Source organism: Austrofundulus limnaeus, unplaced genomic scaffold (assembly GCF_001266775.1).
Source record: "Austrofundulus limnaeus strain Quisiro unplaced genomic scaffold, Austrofundulus_limnaeus-1.0 Scaffold452, whole genome shotgun sequence".
NCBI classification, from domain to species: Eukaryota; Metazoa; Chordata; class Actinopteri; order Cyprinodontiformes; family Rivulidae; genus Austrofundulus; species Austrofundulus limnaeus.
In genome coordinates, this window is record NW_013952854.1 from 146,681 (window position 1) to 162,847 (window position 16,167).

At 37.5% G+C, this 16,167-nt stretch overlaps 1 protein-coding gene across 5 annotated transcripts in view; it reads left to right on the forward strand.

Moving 5' to 3' along the window:
• Nucleotides 1-16,167, forward strand: part of greb1 (growth regulating estrogen receptor binding 1) — a 35,608-nt gene that overhangs the window by 5,586 nt on the left and 13,855 nt on the right. For 4 of the 5 annotated variants that reach the window (XM_014025028.1, XM_014025029.1, XM_014025024.1 and 1 more), the window contains exons 2-15: nt 2,915-3,075; nt 3,275-3,382; nt 3,471-3,647; nt 3,805-3,987; nt 7,138-7,251; nt 7,477-7,599; nt 8,898-9,059; nt 9,176-9,295; nt 10,514-10,699; nt 11,934-12,070; nt 12,234-12,510; nt 12,616-12,744; nt 12,827-13,021; nt 15,000-15,197. In XM_014025028.1, coding sequence (XP_013880482.1) covers nt 2,922-3,075; nt 3,275-3,382; nt 3,471-3,647; nt 3,805-3,987; nt 7,138-7,251; nt 7,477-7,599; nt 8,898-9,059; nt 9,176-9,295; nt 10,514-10,699; nt 11,934-12,070; nt 12,234-12,510; nt 12,616-12,744; nt 12,827-13,021; nt 15,000-15,197 — 2,263 coding nt within the window. In that variant the 5' untranslated portion in view covers nt 2,915-2,921. Of the gene's footprint in view, nt 1-2,673; nt 3,076-3,274; nt 3,383-3,470; nt 3,648-3,804; nt 3,988-7,137; nt 7,252-7,476; nt 7,600-8,897; nt 9,060-9,175; nt 9,296-10,513; nt 10,700-11,933; nt 12,071-12,233; nt 12,511-12,615; nt 12,745-12,826; nt 13,022-14,999; nt 15,198-16,167 lie in introns of those variants that run through there. The other variant, XM_014025025.1, reaches the window with a different exon arrangement.

A 16,167-nucleotide genomic window follows, 5' to 3' on the forward strand; every position in this document is an offset into this window, starting at 1 on the left:
GTTTTACTGTAAACCTTACTGTTTTACAGTAAACCTTACTGTTTTACTGTAAACCTTACTGTTTTACTGTAAACCTTACTGTTTTACTGTAAACCTTACTGTTTTACAGTAAACCTTACTGTTTTACTGTAGCCTAGTTTTATTCCAGCCCTGTGATGGACTTGCGACCTGTCCAGGGTGTACCCCGCCCCTCGCACTGTGACTGCTGGATATGGGCACCAGTGACCCACGCGACCCTGAAAAGGAAGAAGCGTGTACAGAAAATGGATGGATAGTTTTATTCCTAGCATCTACGCTAACTGAATATACAGCACTCTACTGCAGTCAGTCACACATACATTTATCATTTTATGTGTCAAGTTGGATGCTTGTTTTCTTTCAGTTTTTTTTTTCAATTTCATTTCAATTCAAAAATTTATTCATTTCATTAAAAATCACTATATACAATAATAAAAATAAACCAAAAATATAAACAAATCAAAATAAAATGAAAGGTAGCAGAAGAAGAATAAATCTTATTATGTCTGCCCCTTTTCGAAATATATTCAAACAAAACATAATAATAATAAACTTTAGAAAAGACAACGACTGGTAGTAAGATCTCCATATAGGTATTTATTGTGCAGGTTTATGTGACACAAAATATTATATCACTAATATATATATATCACATGACAAACTGTTCAAGTAAAAAAAGTGCTCTGATTTTTTAGCCTTTTTTTGCATGTTTGTTTTTTGTAAGGTTTTGCCTGGTAGAGCAGTGATTTTTTAAATTTATTGGTATTATTTTGTTTGTTTTCAATTCATAAACTATCAGCAATGGTAATTTGCAACATTAATACTGATTGATGTAAACACATAGTGCTAATAAGGTAAATATGCAAGACATAAACAGGAAAAGCTTTGTGTTAAAATAGAAAGAAAGTGTTTGAACTGTGAAATGTCACACAGCTCTTTAAATCTGGCCTGACGTCGTTTCATTAAGCTGATCCTCAGTTTGCTCCCGGGCCAATTAGTGTCACGCTCCCAGGTTTTTCAGCCAGTCATGTGAAGCTTCTTGTTTGTCTGGCAGCCAGGAACAGAGGCTGTCAAACCTTTTAGAAAAGGAGGATTAAATTGATTACCTCTTAATTTTATTGTTTTTTTCTTCTTGCTGAGTCAGTTAATTTGCTCAATAACACGCTTCTTCTGTAGTAAACCTTCTGTTTGTTACATTTTGTTTCATTTTGTTTCAATTTGTTTAAGAGGAACCAAGAGCTAGACAAGGAAGAGAAGCCAACTCAGAGAGAGGCACTTGGAGGAAAAGCAGCTAAACAGAGGGAGGGAGTTGTGTCTAGGTCAGGGTGTCCTGACTCTGTCAGCGCAGCTGATTTTATATTATGTTGTTTGGGTGAACGCCATGCAGCAGGAACCACAGTTTAGGCCTGAGTGAGTCTCTCTCTTGCTCTGTGTGTGAGAGAGAGAGTAGGTGTACTTCTGGATTTTTCTCTGTCTGCAAGTCTGTAACTTAACATTTAACTTTATTGCCTCAGGGCTTAAAAACAAAGCTTATAACCATCATTTCCACACATAATGAAATTTTATACTTTTATGTTCTGTAATTTCTTCTTTTCTTAGCTTTTTTGTTATTTGTCAACCTTAACATTAACAATGTTTCTTTTAAATCAATTAATAGACTAAAGCTTAACGACGATTTACCGGTCGATCTACGTTCCTACCCTCATCTATGGTCATGAGCTTTGTTTGGGTCATGAACAAAAGAACGAGGTCCCGGATACAAGCGGCCGAAATGGGTTTCCTCCGCAGGGTGGCTGGGCTCTCCCTTAGAGATTGGGTGAGAAGCTCGGTCATCCGGGAGGGACAGAGTAGAGCCGCTGCTCCTCCACGTCGAGAGGAGCCAGTTGAGGTGGCTCGGGCATCTGGTAAGGATGCCTCCTGGACGCCTCCCTGGTGAGGTATTCCGGGCACGTCCCACCGGGAGGAGGCCCCGAGGAAGACCCAGGACACGCTGGAGGGACTATGTCTCTCGGCTGGCCTGGGAACGCCTTGGAGTTCCCCCGGAGGAGCTGGAAGAAGTGGCTGGGGAGAGGGAGGTCTGGGCCTCCCTTCTGAAGCTGCTGCCCCCGCGACCCGACCCCGGATAGGCGGAAGAAAATGGATGGATGGATTGATGGATGGATGGATGGATGGATAGACTAAAGCAGGGCTATTCAACTTGCAGCCCGCGGGCCAGATGTGGCCCGCGAGTGACCAAAGTTCGGTCTGCCAATTGGTTCATTCATCTCTTAAACCCAAACTCCCAGTTTTCTACTTTAATTAGTCTCAGTTCTTTTAGTTCAACATAGACATGTTTGGTATCTACAGAAACATCAGAATCTTGGCTAGAAGCTGGTAAAAACCATTTCTAAAAACACTCAAGACAGTTAAAACTACAAGCAGTTGAAGATAAAAGGATGAAAGTGAAAATAAATTTGTTTTAAAAATTTGGCCAGTCAGAAATGTCAAAATAATATTTGTGTCAAATAAGAGGCAGAATTTGTTCTTTTTGTTTTTGATATTGTTTAATTATCACTACTTTTATAGGGTTCTGTATGTTGTATTCATGATTAAATGCAGCAAAATAAACTAATTCAAAGGTAACAGATCTTTGTAATACTTGGTTTATTTACATAATAACTTTAATTGCTGGATGTTCGGCCCCTCAGCTGTTGACCGGCAGTAACTGTGGCCCCTGGAGTAATTTAGATGAATAGCCCTGGACTAAAGCTTCCTCAACTAGCTGATCAAAATGCATTTAATCTGTTTGCTTTGTCTTTAAACACCAATATCCATTATCAAATGTTAGGGTAAAACAAACAAAACTAATCAACTAACTTTGTTTATCTAAATCACAGTGATTGTGACTTTTATGCAGGACACCAATGGGGAACTCGTACGCAGGCCAGCTGCGGAGTACGCGCTTTGAGGAGGTCCTGCATAGCTCCATAGAGGCATCACTGAGGTCCAGCACTATAGTGCCGCGGCCTGTCTTCACACAGCTGTATCTGGAGACAGAACAGTCACTGACACAGGATGGTGAGTTGCATAAATCTGCACGTGAAGTGATTTTATCATCATGTTCAGTTTGAGTCCCAACTTAGCTACTGTATCTCACATTGCTCCTGAATCCCGATACAAACATGACGCTCATAGTTTCTTCACTTCCACAGAAATCATCTTTAAGGCGTAAAACGCTTTTATCTTTTTTCGTACATTGTTTTTAATTCTCTGACAGGCCGTGCATTGAACGAAGATGAAGATGATGACAATGGCTCAGAGTCCAACAGTCCGCCAGTTCCATACCAGATGAAGCCACCACCTGAGGGATGCTGCACCACAGATGGCACGTGCACAAACAAACGTCATCATTTGTCCCAAATGTAGCAGCCGAATTCTTTTTAAAAAGTACTCTGTCCTCATCTACCTACCAGGTTTTTGTCAGGCTGGGAAGGATCTGCGTCTGTCCTCCCTTTCATCAGAATCCTTGGATGTCCCACCTGGATTCATGCTGGTCGGGGTAAAGTCTCCCTCCTTGTCAGACAACCTGTTGGTGTGCGCTGTCGACCGCCGCTTCCTGCCAGATGAACGGGGTTGCAACGCCCTGCTAGGTGAGACAAGCAGAAAATATGTTGGGGTTTTATTAAGACTAAATGAAACAGTGTCTGTATATTTGCTTTTTGATTTAGTTCAAATCAAAAAGCATCCCTGTAGGGATTCACAAAACCTTTGCATTTACAACCATGTTGTGTCTCTCTGTTCTTGTAGGGTTTTCAGGAAATTGTATGGGCTGTGGAGAGAAAGGTTTTCGTTACTTCACAGAGTTCTCCAACCACATTAACCTGAAGCTCAGCACACAGCCTAAGAAGCAGAAGCACTTAAAGTACCATCTCTACAGAAGCAACCAGGGAGTCCTGGTTAAAGGTGCTCCCATCAGCTGGAAGGGAAACGGTGAGCTGGAGTTGCTTCTACAGAAATGAAATCACAGTCATAGCAAATTTTCTAGTTTCCTCAAAATGGTTTCAGATTTATCATTTAGGCAATCATTTTGCTGACTTATTTAAGATAAAATTATGCTTTTATAGTAAAATTTTAAATGTAAAGATTATATAACCCTAGACTTAAAAGTGTGCCACCATGGGTACATTTAATATTCCATTTTAAAATTAAGTAATTAAGTAATAGTACAGTATTACTTTTAAAGCCGAAGCTAAATCAATCAAGTAACTGTTACCTTCAATTGTTTTGAAGACGCTGTACATATCAAAAATAATTTGACTTTGCATCATAGCCTATCTAAACGCTTCAATTTGTCTCTGTCTCTTTAAGAACATCCTTCTGTTTCTGACACTCCCACTTCAGCATGTTTTCACAACAATGCATCGGGGGAAGGGGGTGCTCTGTGGGGAGGGAGCTCAGCTGCAGACTGATGCTGCATTCCAGTTGTATCGGAACTCGAAATTCTGAAGCCGGACTGACATCAGTTCCGAGCTGATAGCGTTCCAGTTTCAAACATCGGAAAAAGCGTTTCTATTATTTTTGCTCTGTAACAAAACGTAAAATAATAGTGCTCTACGAGGTATTTTGAGTGTACAAACAGTGTTAAAACATATATTTTAACTATCACTATAAAGCACTAAGAGTACGTCTGACGTAATGTAAAATAAACAACACAGAAGCCGCGTTGTTTACATGCCAAACTAGCAATGTTAGCGGTTAGCTCGGACAAGCATGCTAGTACGCTACATACATTAAACAAATATAAAAAGGGAAAATAAACAAACAAATTACACTCGTTTTTATTCTGCCTCCTCTCTTCTCACTTTCTGTCTTTTAAATATTGGGGATGGTGCTTGTGTGCGTTTGATTACAGCTCAACATTAGCCGTTAGCTTAGAGAAACATGCGCGCAGCAGCCATGTTGAAATGATGACGTAATGCATGCTCGGGCTGCTCGGGTATGGTTTGGATGCGCCGACCTCTCGACTCGAAACTACGACTTCAGGGGGCGTTCCAGTTGAAAAATAGTACTCGGAGGCTCGAAGCTACGACTTCCGAGGACAACTGGAACTAGGGCTGTGTATTGGCAAGAATTTGGCGATACGATACATATCATGACAGAGAGGTCACGTTACGATATATCCCGATATATTGCAATACTATAAGCAAGGCGATATATTGCGAATTTTTGTCCAAATATTATATTAAATAAAAACCTCTTACAGGGGAAAAAAACGAAAAACCAAAATTCATTGTCTCAGAAAATTCTAATATTACATAGACATACTTTTGATACATTTAGCTGTGTTCTGCTTTGTATGTATTTTATTTATTTGTTTCATATTTCTTATTTCATCCATGTTTTCAATTATTAGACTAAATTTGACAATAAATAGTTTGAAAATATATTTTTTGCAGCTTTTAGTTTTTAATATTAATTTACAATATGGTCACCCAACACTTAACAATAGCCTCTACCTCAAGAGGTAGAGGAGCCAAATGGTTGGCTCACTGCTGCCAACTAGTGGTCAGAGGCTGAACTACAACATAAAAATGAACGGCTGGCAGGAAAGTTGACATTTTAAACCTTAATAAAAAAATCGATACAGGGCTTTAGAATATCGATACAGTATCGGGAAATGGAATATCGCGATATTTCAGTGTATCGATATTTTCTTAGACCCCTAAACTGGAACGCAGTATGAGCTCCAGGGAAGAGCTTTGTATAAATAGGCAGTGCTTTGTACCAGCAAGCATTTAGGCAGCTCCAGTGGATTTCTCAAACATGCATGAATGAGTCAAAGCAACACTCTGGGTATTTTGTTTGATGAGGGAATGGCATTATAAAATAAAAAAACTGATTTTGGATAATTTCCCCCTTTGTCTGGAGAACTGCTTTCTTCATAGAGACTTCATTAAGTAAAATGTCCTCAGAGGTTTTTTTGGAGGGTCAGATGTCAATCAGACTTTCCCTACTTTAACCAGAAATGGAAAAAAGATAAATGTATTAATTTTTTTTTTATTTTCATAGAAAACATGTAAAACTCTTGTCTTGTTTGTTGCAATCTCAGAGTGTCTGGCTGTGACCTGACAAACTGGTAGTGCAACCTCATGAAGGGGTGAAAGGTGAGACTTCAGAGTTTACACAGAGGCCCCAGCCTGTAGGTCATGACATGAAGGAATATCACCTGGTGAAAAGACCTGTGCTAATGGACGTTAAGTCTTTAACCTCTATAATGCTTAACTCTAATGTCATATATTCCACCACCACCCTCAATCCCTGTTTACTCTGTCTAGTTTTTTTGTTTTTAATTCTGCTGTTTGAGATTTCTTTGACTGAGAGTGTTTGTTACCTAGTCCAAACTCAAAACTCAGCCAAGAACGAAACATAAATCCTGTGCTCATGGGTCACATTAGTGGTAAGTTGGCTGACTTATTCTTATTTGTGCCAGACCAGAATGAAACATCAACTTTTCCAAGACTTTTACTACAGTGCCAGACAAGGTGAGAGAAAGATTAGCAGACATCATGGCTGCTGCTGAAAGGAGTAAAAATAGTGTCTATTTAGCACTTCCACTTAGTTTTAAATTCCTTCCATTCCCATCATTCACTTTCTTTCTTTCTTTTTTTTTTCTCCTCTGCTGCCGGGGTTTCGCCACAGTTTCTCATGAAAAAATATGTAAATAATTTGGACTGGACATTTTCCACTTTTGCTGTTTCAACATGTATTGATCGGCAGGATATGTACAGCTGGAGATTTTCTTTGACAACATGAAATATAAGAGAGGAGGACAGGACAAGATGTAGAAAGTATGTTCTGGAAAGCACTATATTTGTACAGCAGGCTGAGAACTATTGATGGATCTCCCTGAGGACTGTTTGTATGTTTACCTCCTTTCTAACTGTCTGACTGTACACACAGTATTGATGAGCGAGTGGGAAGCTCAGCTCAGCAGATAACAATTTGATGACACTTTCTCACGCGTACAGATAATTTGGCTTTTAGTTTACTCGTGAACTCACCTTTTTAGTCTTCTGATTCTTTCTGCAGGAGTTTTGAAGATTTTGTGTTGATAGATGGCAAATTTGTTGTGTTTTTCAGATGGCAGGATGAGGCAAATAAGGTCAAGTCTCTCAGAAGGACACTTGGCTTCAGACGTACAGCCACCAAACCCTGCACTGGCTCACCCATTACACACACCTAGTAGCTGCACAGGTTTGGAAAAGAATCGCACACTAAGACATTTAGCTAAACTTCAAATTCTGAACATAAAGAAGTGAGATTTGATAGTTTGATTACAGGACTGCTTAAAATTATCATCAGTTTAAACGTTTGCATGCATTCAGCATTGTATTGTCAATGTGCAGAAGAGAGAATCCTTTTGGAAGTTTTTAACATTCATGGGTAACTTTTGCATTTTTTTATTTCCACATTTTTAAGGATCGTATGTGGAGCCACAAGCAGCTGAGGTCCTACACACGCTAAGTAACGGCAGCCATGCAGTTCCCTCCGTTTCTCAGCCACCTTTAAATCAGTCAGTGCCTGGAAGATCCACAGCTACAGGTATGTATGTCTATGTTTTTAATAGACTGACACATTTGATTTTATTTCCGTTCGTATGTATTTATTCATGTAGATAAGCTGCTTTAAAATACGCTGTATTCAGAGGAGTTTTTCAGCGTTTTAGTTATATTTCAGCCACAGTACCAGGTTAAATATTTTCCACTTGTTTTTTCAAACTGATAAAATTCCAGTAGAGAAATGTCCTGATGCATCTCAGTAATCCAGGTAAAAAAATCAAAGGAAAAAAAATTTGACGATAGCCATGTGATGTGAGTATCAGTCACATGGAGGCAGGACTCAAAAGCCTGAATTTTGCCTGAAACTCTCAGACTGAAGAAGTCTCTTGGAAGAGAGACGAAACGTTTCATTAAAGAAGAACCCGTCCAGAGGACCTATACAATTTTTTTTCCTCCAGTAGAGAAAGTTTTAATCTTACAAGAATCATTAATTACAAATTGGTGCATTTGTATTATCATAATTCCCAGCATTTTGATCCAATAAACATATATTTTTAGATAAGAAACCTAAACTCATCACGAAAATATAGCACTTAAGTTTAAATTTCTTAACTGAAGCTTTGCTTGCTGTTACCTGACTCTTTTTTTGAACTTGCAAACATAATCAGTTTGTGTTTGTGGGCATTAAGTCCCTTCTTTGTGTGTCTGTGTGCATATATGTGTGTGTGTGTGCATTAAAAGTACACAGGACACAGCCAGCTGCATTGTCTGTTGGGGGTTACCCATTGTTTTCCCGGCTTTCATTTGTCAACACTTGGAGCAGTAAACTTCCACCTCTCTTGTCTCCTCTGTCTGCCTCTCCCTCCCACTGCCTCCTCTATAAACCAGGGCTGTAAAATTCCCTCATCGTCTCATCTTTTTTTTCTCTGCTTTATCTCTGAAGGAAGCTCTTCCTTCCTGTCAGTTTTTTTTTCTTTCATTGCCCTTTTAACAAGTAGATCTTTTATGTGTCTCCATTATTACTGTATTTTAACAGATACTTGTGAGGGAAAGGCAGAAAACTGCATGACTAAAATACAACTCCTTTGCATTACATTATCTACAATAATCCCCCCAAAAACACCTTTTAGTGCCTGTGTTAATTTGTGACGTATTAAGATGAGAACAGTGATTCCTGAGCTTCTCAGGCAATCACTTTTGTGGAAGATCAAAGCTATTTTTTTTTCTCAGCAACTTCTGAGCAGCTGAGGAAAATCAGAAAATGACAGAACAAAGACTATAAGTCGTAATGTCGAAACTTTATCTTAATCTACAATGTAATTGTGTTTTTTTATTTAATAGGGCCCCACGCAAATGCTGCCCCTCCAAAGAAGAGACACAAAGGCTGGTCACCCAAATCCTCTGTCAGCAGTCTGACAGAAAGCACCATGAAATCAGCGCCATCATCATTAGCCTTATCAACATTATCAGTGTCTTCTGTCAGTCCCAATGGAGCCAGATCAGGTATCCATACACATATTATTTGTATGTATATACAGTATATACATATGTATGCGTGTTTGGTCAGATATCCTTTGTTTTTATGCTAAAATCAAAGTTTATTTACCCTTTATGCTCAGAGAGTGCAGTCCTTCAGAGTTCATCACGAGGATCCTTAACCCCACTGTCACCACCAGACTTTTTAACAGTGCCTGATCAGCTGTTACAAACCTGCAAACTGCAACCTGTCATATTTAGAGGTTAGAAGATCTGTTGTATTTTCACGAAACTGCACGTTTCTTTTGTACCTGTAACAGATTAAACGAATGGTATTTTGGTTTTGTTGCACACCTTGTAAGACCTCATTTTGTAATAACAGTGCATTATGTAATAATGTAATAAAATCAGGCTTCAAAATGTAATAAACTCACGCTAAAACTGCATTATGTAATAATTGACGCAAAATGTAATAAAAGTCTTCAACGCATTATGAAATAATGTTATTACATTTTGCTGCAATTATTACAAAATGTGGTGGCGTAACAATCTGGTGCATTATGTAATAAACAATCAAAAACCAATATTTCTGTTCATCCTTATCAATTTACTTATAATAACTGTCATGTTGCATGTACTACATAATTAAATCTTTATAACTTTGGTCAATAAACACCAAACTTCTCATCTTTTATTTGCATTTTCAGATTTACTGTCCTGATCCCTGTTACAGAAATTATTCCACTTTGTAAACAACCCTCAAAATATATCTAAATGTTAGTTGTACATACATGTCAACCCCTTCAGACGTTTACCTGTATCATAAGCCTTAAAAATCTGTAATTTCTGTAAAAAAAAATCTATTAATAACACGGGAGGGGGGCACGGTGCAGGCGGACTGTCGGCTTCTGAACCAAAAGGAACTGAGGGTGGAAGAACTTGTTTCTAGCAATAGAGTGAGTTGGAAGTGGATATTTGATGTTAATAATTGTTTTTAACGTCCTACAGGTTCTGACATGTTGAATAAATTAGAAACTAAGTTTTTGAAAGATTCCATAAAACATGAAAAAATCTGTGAGATTGCTCTCTACATCCATATACACAAGAATTTGACTGAAAATGTAAATAAAAGATGAGAAGTTTGGTGTTTATTGACCGAAGTTATAAAGATTTAATTATGTAGTATTTGCAACATGACAGTTATTACAATTATATTGGTTAGGATGGACAGAAATACTGGTTTTTGATTGTTTATTACATAATGCAGCAAATTATTACACCACCACATTTTGTAAAAATTGCCGCAAAATGTAATAATGTTATTACATAATGCGTTAAATACTTTTATTATATTTTGTGTCAATTATTACATAATGTGGTTATAGTGTGAGTTTATTACATTTTGAAGCCTGATTTTAATACATTATTACATAATATGTTGTAATTTTAAATGCGGTCTTACACACCTCTTCCTTACACAGGTCATGGCCCTCTTCCTCAGCTCACAGGCAACATAAGTGATGTACTTGTCAGTTCTCTGCTCCAGAGTTGTTACATGAGCTCACAAACACTCCCCAGAGTCTACCAGCATTATGGACCGTCACCCATTCAGCCGCTGTCTGCCGAGATGCAGATTCTGCTCACTGTTTACTACCTTGTTCAGCTAGGTCAGTGCAAAACCTTCTGTCTAAGTTATACAGTATATATTCCTTTATTCTTGTAGTACCAATAAGTTGGATTTAACTTTTTTAAAGGGATCCCGGATTAGTTGTAACATTAGACTATTTGATAAACATATATTTTAACTGTAAAATAAAGACTGTAAAAATACTGTAGGATGTTTAGTTTTTATAATTTTTAAACTAAAAGTTTAAAAATATATTACACAGACAGGGCCATTTTATTTACACACAAAGCATTCTGGGTAAATGATGACGTGGATAGGTCATCAGTGCGAGGCTGCTAGCGAGCTATATCCACCCTGAAGGTTAATCTTGGACAATATCTGATGATCGACTCTTTTAAATGAAACCAGAGAGCGTTGACAGAGAGGAGAAGGTAGAAATGACTCAGCCTGGAACTGAAAATATACTGTAGATGGAGGACAACAGAGCTGCTTCATGGAAGAAGAATCTCAGCTTAGCCTGTTAGCTTTAGCGTTAGCCCCGATGCTATCACCATATAAATGTATTAGCTCAACGCCACATATTCTCCTCCCGTCACTGAGGTCCTCCATCCACATGACAGAGAGGGGAACACAAAAATGACTCAGGCTGCAACTGAAAATATGGATGGAGGACCTCAGTTTAGCTTGTTTGTCGCGCTAGCACCGAGCTAATACATATAAATCAATATAGCGTTGGAGCTAACGCTAAAGCTAACAGGCTAAGCTGAGGTTCTTCTTCCATGAAGCAGCTCTGTTGTCCTCCATCCATATTTTCAGTTCCAGGCTGAGTCATTTCTACCTTCTCCTCTCTGTCAACGCTCTCTGGTTTCATTTAAAAGAGTCGATCATCAGATATTGTCCAAGATTAACGTTCAGGGTGGATATAGCTCGCTCACACAGAGGACCTATCCACATCATCATTTACCCAGAATGCTTTGCGTGTAAATAAAATGGCTCCGTACGTGTTAAAATATATATTTAAAAATTTACAAAACGAAACAGCCTACAGTATTTTTACAGTCTTTATTTTACAGTTAAAATATATGTTTATCAAATAAAGTCTAATGTTACAACTAATTGGGGATCCTTTAAGAAATAAAAAGTAAAGAATTTTGCCGTCCATTTTACTTAACTCAAGTTCATCAAATCATATTATTTGTAACTATTATAAGGTGTTTTAAATAAATAAGAAAATTAAGTTATCAGTATGTACATGTTTGTTTTTTCTCTCCCAGGACCTGAGCAGGTGCCTCTGATTGAAGACTTGGAGCAGATATTCATGAGGTCATGGAGGGAATCCCACCTCAGCGAGATCCGACAGTTTCAGCAATCTCAAACAGCAGGAACCCAAGGAAGACACTATGCCACAGAGGTCAGACATGACAAGAAAAAAGAACTAAGAATAATAAGAAAACACAAAGCTAATAAACACTGCACGACAAATAAATAGTATCATTTTTAGGCAGCTTGTTGCACTAAATTAATTAAAATGTAACTAATCAAGTGACCAGATTGCTAAATTTGATTGTCTCCAGACCCCTTCTGCCTTGCCAGGGCTTCCCCAGCATCTCTCTTCACCTCCACCCAATCAACAACCCCTGACCCCCAGTCAGCTGCCCTGGCTCGCCCAGCTCGCTGCGTCATCCTGTGGAGAAGGTGTGGTGGTGATGGGAGAAGAAGTCAAATCTTTGGCTCAAGGCCTTCAGCAAATGTTTACCAGGTTGATGGAAGGACGGCTTGAAAACACAAACTATGTGGTCGTCATCGTCACTTCACCCGGACAGGAAACTCAATCCTGTGTCGTGGTAACAGGTAAAAAATAAAATTATAAATACACCGAGTCTGAGGTTAAATTCTCACCTGTAATTGTAAAGTCCCAAACTCTTGATATTGTGTGTCTTTGTGGCCATGTTGCAGGTAAACATCAGTGCCGTGCCTTAGCAGAGAGTATGTTTTCTCCTGGGGAGGGACTGAAAGAAATTAGCCACCAGATTTACACAGGAGCGGCCCAGGAACTTATACTGTACTGCAATTCTCTCGGACAAGGTAAGTGCAAATGCTTTAAGCGTGTTTATGTGTGTTTTAGTCGGAAATACTTAACATGTTTGTTTGATTTTTTTTTTCTCAGATGGTAATATGGACTCTCTCCTGGACAGTATCAGTGTGGACGCAAATGAGCCATCCCCCCCATCCTGCAGCCAGGAGTTAGCTGAAGAAAGGAATCGTAATACAACACACAGCCCAAAAGATTCACAAACACAAAGTTTAAAAGACACGTCCAGCCCTAAAGTGACAACTTCAAGTCCCAAAGAGACTTGCTCAGGTAAGATAAAAATAAACACAGCTAAGATTTCAGACTCATTTTAAGTAAACCAATGCTCAGCAAAGATACTGGAAAAAAAAGTAGGTCTCTTATTATTGAAATTGAAGGTTATAAAACTGATTATTTTTTTCAAAAACATACAAAAGAGATTGACTTATTACTAATAGACCTGTGAATTACAGTGTAGAGCAGGCATGGGCAATCCGGGTCCTGGAGGGCCGCAGCCCTGCATGTTTTACTTGTTCCTCCGCTCCAACACACCTGATATGAAGGAATAGATGATTATCAGGCTTCTGCTGTACGGAGGACCAAAACTGACAGGAATAAAAGCAGAATTATATGAACCACTAAATAAAATGCACCAACTAAATTAAAAAAGGAGAACTTTAAATCCTGCTTTATATTTTATTTGACTTTCATATTTATTTTTCCAGGTTAGTTCCAACAAATTAGTCTACATATTTGAACACAATTTAAATTTTACTTTTTTAAAATATATATTGTTTTTCCTTTTACTTCTACATGCATTTGTGTGTCTTCAATGTTTATACTTAACTATTTTGATGTGTTTTTCTAACAAGTCTTTTTATTTCTATGTGTTGCATGCTTGTGCTGCCTCGGTTTAGCTAAAAGTTTAGTTAAAAACAAAGGCAAGGAGGAAAACATTACCTGTGCATTTATTTTTAACTAAACTTTAAGCTAAACTGCAGCAGCACAAGCAAGCAACATAGAAATAAAGACTTGTTGGACAAAATTATAAAAATAATTCAATTTAAGCATTCAAGAGACACATGTACAAGTAAAAGTAGAAACAATACAAATTAAAAAAAACAGTAACATTTAAATTTTGTGTTCAAACATATAGACTAATTTATTGGAACTAAGCTTGAAAAATAAATATGAAGGTCAATTAAATTATAAAATATGAGGTAAAGTTCTCTTTTTTAATTTATTTGGTGCATTTTAAATGTATTTATTTATTTAAAGGTTCATTTATCTATTTCTGCTTTTATTTCTAATTATGTCAGTGTCGGTCCTCCATACTGCAGAACTTGGAAGAGGTAGTTCAGTGACTGAATCAGGTGTGTTGGAGCAGGGGAACATGTAAAACATGTAGGGCTGCGGCCCTCCAGGACCAGGATTGCCCACCCCTGGTGTAGAGTATAGAAAATATTAATTGTTATGGAATAGATTTGTAATTAAGCAAAGAATGCAATTACTTTGGCAAGGTGTGCAATTTTCCTTCTCATTAGAGACTGAACACCCCTAAAGGATAGGGCTGGGCATAATCGTATCGTGTGCAATTAATCGTCAGAAAAACATTAATCGATTATTTTTTTGGAACTTGACGATTAATTCGATTAATGCCACCAGGCAGATTGACTGGATATTTCCCTGGTTGGTCTGCTCAATGCTCCTCTCTGCTTCAAATATGATGAACATTTAAAAAAAAAGTTCCGTAATTTATTTATCTATCAACAAAATTTAAAATTTGATGTATAGCCCGAAGTCTGTAATTTTGACAATTTGGAACAGATATTTATGAAGAGCAAATATTTCCCACTAAATTGGTCATGTGACTACAAAATAAGGGTGTCCAGGGACTCCAGGGGATTAATCGTCAAATTAATCATTATAGGCTAAATACCACAATTAATTGTGATTAATTTTTTTGCCAATATTGCCCAACCCTACTAAAGGAATTATCTTGAAATCTGTAATATAATGTAAAATGTACATTAAGTTTGTTCTGTCAAAAGACCCTTTTTTTACACATTTGCCCTGAGATGACATTTGTTGTGAGCAGATGCTAAATAAATAAACTGAATTCAGTTGAACAGAATTTTAGCTTCGCCATATCAACTTTTAACCCACTTAAATATTCTCAAAGTGAAACTTTCTGCACGTCTTATGTACCATGTTTCTCGTTTAATCAGACAATCATTAACCATCTGAATTTGTGTGTGTGTGTGTGTAGAATATACTGTAGAATGGCGTGAGGTCCGTCCCGTCCAGCTGGCAGTAGCCAGAAAGCTGCTGTCCCACGTGTGTGCTATAGCAGACTCCAGCACACAGAACCTTGACCTTGGCTCCTTTAACAGGGTCAGCTTCCTCATCCTGGTCCCACCTTCTGAGGTCACCTTTCAGCAGACAGTTTTCCATCTCTGGAACTCTGGTGAGTGAAATGAAATAGTCAATCATTCAGTTAATTGGTGACTTTTTTTTCTTTATATTTTTTTCTTAAGCCATGTCAGTAGAAAGCAGAACTGAATATTAGTTTCTTAGTTTCTTCATCATCAGTGACTTTTTTTAAGAAGAAAAAGAAAGAGAAGGGAAAAAAAGTGAAATATGTGACCCATCATATCGAAATGAGGATTAAGTCAAATTTGGTCAAAATGACCTCATTACATTTTCAGATTATTGGCTTTAAAAGCTACATTTTGACACCTGGATCATTCTGATATCATAATTAAATCCATAAATATGACTTAATTTGTCTTGTTGGTTACAATAATACATAAATAGATGGTCTGAATCCTAATTTTATGTCATTTTACTGAGGGATTTTTGATGTCCTTATAAAGAGAAAATCTCAAGTTATATTTGAATATTGAGATTCCCCAGCTAAAAAGAAACACAGCTTTGCTAACTCACAGAGAAAATCTCAAAATTTTAAGGCGTTTTTCTTCAAAATCAGTTCTTTTGTTGCCACTGCTCAAAAAAGTGCTTCAAAATTTTGTTTTATGATTATATTTCAGACAGTTCATTCAATTGATACATTAATAAGGCTTTTATTCATTATATTTTGACAAAATGCAATTTTCTTAACATTTTAATCAAAACCCTGTATTTGCCTATTCCTCCATTTACAACTTTTGGACTTAATCCTCATTTCGATGTGATGGGTCACTAATGGGAAAGAGTGAAAGAGAAATTAGAAGATATGTGAAATATATATCGAGAAAACAAAAAACAGCACACCCGACATCTTGGCTGCACACCTACAGAAACAAAGATAACAAAAACACAGCAACAAAAATGCATATCTATATAATTATAATGATTATAGCCTTGCTGAAAGGTGTGTGTATATACACTCCTGATTAAAATCTTAAGACCAGTCAAAAAAGTGCAAGAATTTACCT